The 3,595-nt window shown below is 71.2% G+C and overlaps 1 protein-coding gene across 1 annotated transcript in view; it reads right to left on the bottom strand.

The window, feature by feature from the left end:
- Positions 1-3,295: 3,295 nt before the first annotated feature.
- Positions 3,296-3,595, bottom strand: part of WDR93 (WD repeat domain 93) — a 17,462-nt gene continuing 17,162 nt past the window's right edge. Inside the window, exon 12 of the mRNA XM_012732682.1 lies at positions 3,296-3,516. Coding sequence (XP_012588136.1) covers positions 3,420-3,516 — 97 coding nt within the window. The 3' untranslated portion in view covers positions 3,296-3,419. The remainder of the gene's footprint in view (positions 3,517-3,595) is intronic.

Genomic DNA, 3,595 nt, shown 5'->3' with positions numbered 1-3,595 from the left:
GGCGGGGGCGGCTGCCCGCGCTGGCGCGGAGACGGCCGAGGCAGGCGGCTGCTCCGGGGGGGCAGGGGAGCTCGCCCGGAGATTCCCGATGAGCTCGCTCCACGTCCTCAGCTGTCACCTTTGGGCTTGAGCTTCAGGCCCCACAGTCTGTTGTCTGCCGGGAGACGCCAGGGCATCCCGGGCACCGGGCTCTGGCGCCCGAGGACCATGACGTGGCGGCCCTTGCGCGCCCCCGTGACGCCCCTGCGTCCTGCCTCCGGCGAGAGGGCCCCCCAGAGACAGGGCGGGGCGCAGCGCAGGCGCATTCACCGAAACCCACTGCCGAGGGGGCGGCGGGCGGCGGGGCGGCTGCTGGGCCCCGGGTCCCTCCCTGGCTGGGGAGGGCTGTGCCCCACACTGGGCCCGGCCGCGCCCCTCCCACCCTGCTGGGGGATCCCCGAGTGCCTGGGCCCCCCGGTGGGCCTCTTGGGCGGCGGGTGAGTCCCCACCCCCGTTGGTGCCTCCTGGCGGGCGCCCCTCCTCCCGCAGCGAGCCGGCCACCGCCGGATGTCCGCGCTCAGGGTCCAGGTGCCCAGCCGAGGAAGGGGAGAGATCTGGGCGCAGGAGCCTTCCTGGACCACCCCCGGTAGCACCCCTCAGGCCCGGAGCCCCCAACGGCAGCAGCCCCCTGCCGGCCCCCTGGGTGCCCCTCGCAGCCCGGAGGACCCCTGCGCCCTCCTGTGAGCCCCAAGCCCAGGGCCCGAGCCCCTCCCTGGAAGGGGCAGGGGCGGGGGACCTGAGGCCAGGCCAGGCCGCCCGTGCTGCTGGGGCGCACTTACTTGGGCAGTCTCTTCCTTCCGCACGAGGACCCCACGCCCCAGCATACACAGCGGGGGCAGCTCCTGCCCAGCTGGCCTCTCCTGTCCAGCCCCGAGGCCCAGGCAGGCGGCCTGCCCACCTCCCGGTGCCCTGGCTCGCAGCTCCTGTCCCAAGGTCTTCCTGGACCTGGGGGTGGGGCGCGTCCTCTCCTGAGGAAGGGCCAGCAAGTCTCGCCCGACGTCCATCTTTCCTGGAGCCGGCAGGAAGCTGGGTCAGGGGCAGGTGTCTCGGCCAGACCCGCCTGCGGGGCCTGAGCCGGCCGGTTCGTCCTGGCCAGCTTCTGGGGCCAGGCCGCTCCGGGGTCCCTACTGCCCAGTGCTTATTCCCTGGTCCGGCCTGCCGGCCTGGACTCTGGGTTTCCTGGACTCCCACCGGTGCTTCAAGGCGAGAGGACAGCAGACGAGGGTCACCGCCCGCACGGGGGCCGGGGGGCTGGGAAGGGGTGCAGGAAGGGGGGCCACCTCTCAGCCTGGGGGGCGGCGGGGCGGGTCTGCTGCTCTGCTTGCCTTTCCCGAGCCGTGTTGAGGGCTCAGCTCCCCGCCCACGTCACTTAAGGGGCGCAGCTCAGTGGGCCCTGTGTGCTCACGGGGTGGTGCGATGCCCCACGGTCCTTAAGGCACTTTCGTCACCCCTAAAAGGAGCCCATACCCCTTAGCCGCCACGCCCCGCTGTTGGCACTCGCCCAGGCTGCTGCTGCAGGCCTTGGGGTCCTCGGCTTCCCCCCAGCACCCCGTGCAGGCCCATGGCTGATCCGGCAGGCCTGGTGCTGGGTTTGCTTTGGGGCCCGTCTGGCTCATTTCCAGGGCTCGGCCCCGGCCAGAAGGGCAGTCAGTGTTGGGGGGTCTCTGCTTTGCATCTGAGGAGTTGGGGGGCCCTGGCTGACATTGGGTTGCAGAGAGCAGATCCTGCAGGGGGGCGGACCTCACACCTTCACCACTCACCCCCTTTCCTGCGCCCCCCCCAGGCCCTAAGTGGGGTCAGCGCTGTCTCCAGGAGCCCGGGCTCCGGTCAGACGACCTGTTTGCATGGCAAAGGCCCCGCAGGCCGGACAGGGAATTAAAGTCATTAGCAAGTCTTTCCAGGGATAAGCCCTCCCCAGCCCCTCTCCCACCGGCCTGCTGTTTATTAGCACCCGGGTGTGAGTTTTCATTAGCACGTCAGCTAATAAGCCCCCGCTGGCGGGAGGGGCCGGGCAGCCACCTCCGTCTGCAGGAGACCCCACCCGGCTTCCAGCCAGGGGGCGGCAGCTCTCGGCGCTCAGTGCGCCTGTGAGGTCGCCCCCAAGCCGGCATTGTAAAGGTGGGGTGACCAGGAGGTGCCCGCCAGGCTGTGGGGGGGCAGTGCTGGAGTTGGGGTGCATCTGCACCCCAGAGCCCATGCGCTCACTCCCAGGGGGACTGCCCCCAGCCTCCTGCCTGTGTCCCCGGCCTGGGGGCCTCAGCAGAGTGCCCTGGTCTGGCAAGGTCTGGGCACATCAGGGCACACACTGCTGGAGGCAGCGAGGCGCCTGTCCCCCCCCAAGTCCGGCCCAGTGCTGCCTGGAGCCGGCTGGGAGCAGGGTGGGGCTGGGGGCTGCTCTGGTGAGGGCGGGGCTGGTGCTGTTGCCTGTGGCTGGGGGGGAAGAGAGGGGGCAGCAGTGCCTGCGCCTGCCCAGCTGGCCACTGCGCCCCCCCTTCTGGTCTCTGGAGCTGGGCCAGCAGGTAAACATGTGTGTGCAGGTGAGTCCTGGGCACTTGGGCCCCCGGCCAGCAGGGAACCCCCAGGCTGGCCACACAGGCCTTCAGCTTGTGCGGATTCCAGGAGGGGCAGCTGAGCAGCCGCCCGGCCGAGGGCACACGCCGCACGGCCCTGGGGCGAGGGGCAGCGCCCACTGCCCGCACCGAGCCGCAGGCTGTTCGGGAGCAGGGAGGGACGGCGGCCTGCACGAGGCACCGCTGTGGCCACGCTGCTGGTGAACGGCCCATCCCGGGTGGGCCCAGGGTCCCGAAGCCTCCCTACCCGGAGCCAGCACCCGCGGGTCGGCGGCGTTCAACACCTGCAGTTCCCGCAGGAACCACACGGTGTCCTCAGAGGGCAGCTGCGGCCTTCAGGCGGCCACCGGCCCTCACCCAGCCCCCACCTGCACCCAGCGCCCCTCGCAGTCAGTCTCCGGAGGACGGCTGGGGCCCCACCACCTCACCTGCCCCACGTGGCCTCCAGGGCCACCCAGCCACGGCCCGCCTCTCCAAGGCCGTCGGTGACCCTCAGGATCAGAACGGAGGACAAAAATGTGGGGGGCGGGAGGGGGCCCCGCGGCAGCAGGGTGGGCTGGGCGCTGCTCATCGGAAGCAAGTGTCGCTGGACTGGGCGGCTTCAGCGAGTCGGGTCCTGGCGCAAGTGGCGGCGCGGGCGGGACGGCAGGCCACGGGTTCCACACCAGAGCCACGCGGACTCCACAGACAACGTGGCTGTTTATTGGGACACAGCGGGCCAGAGGAGACGCCCCGTGACTCCCACGCCCCGCTGTGGAGGCCGGAGGGCGAGTCCGGGCGCCCCAGAGCCCAGGGCAGCCAGCGGCCCGGTCACTTCTTGTTTTCTCTTTCGAGGAAGATGGAGAACTTCCGGAGCCGGGGCCAGCGCTCCTGCTCGTTCACTTTGCTCCTCTCCAGCTTTTCAAACCTGTCGGCCACACAACAGGAGGGGAGTGGAGCCCACTCTGCCAGGATGCCACCCTGGCCCCGGCCTCCCCCCTGGGCCC

Source organism: Condylura cristata, unplaced genomic scaffold (genome assembly GCF_000260355.1).
Source record: "Condylura cristata isolate star-nosed mole 26May11 unplaced genomic scaffold, ConCri1.0 scaffold00035, whole genome shotgun sequence".
Lineage (NCBI taxonomy): Eukaryota > Metazoa > Chordata > Mammalia > Eulipotyphla > Talpidae > Condylura > Condylura cristata.
Note: the sequence above shows the minus strand (reverse complement) of the source record. Positions and strands in the feature narration are given on the sequence as shown.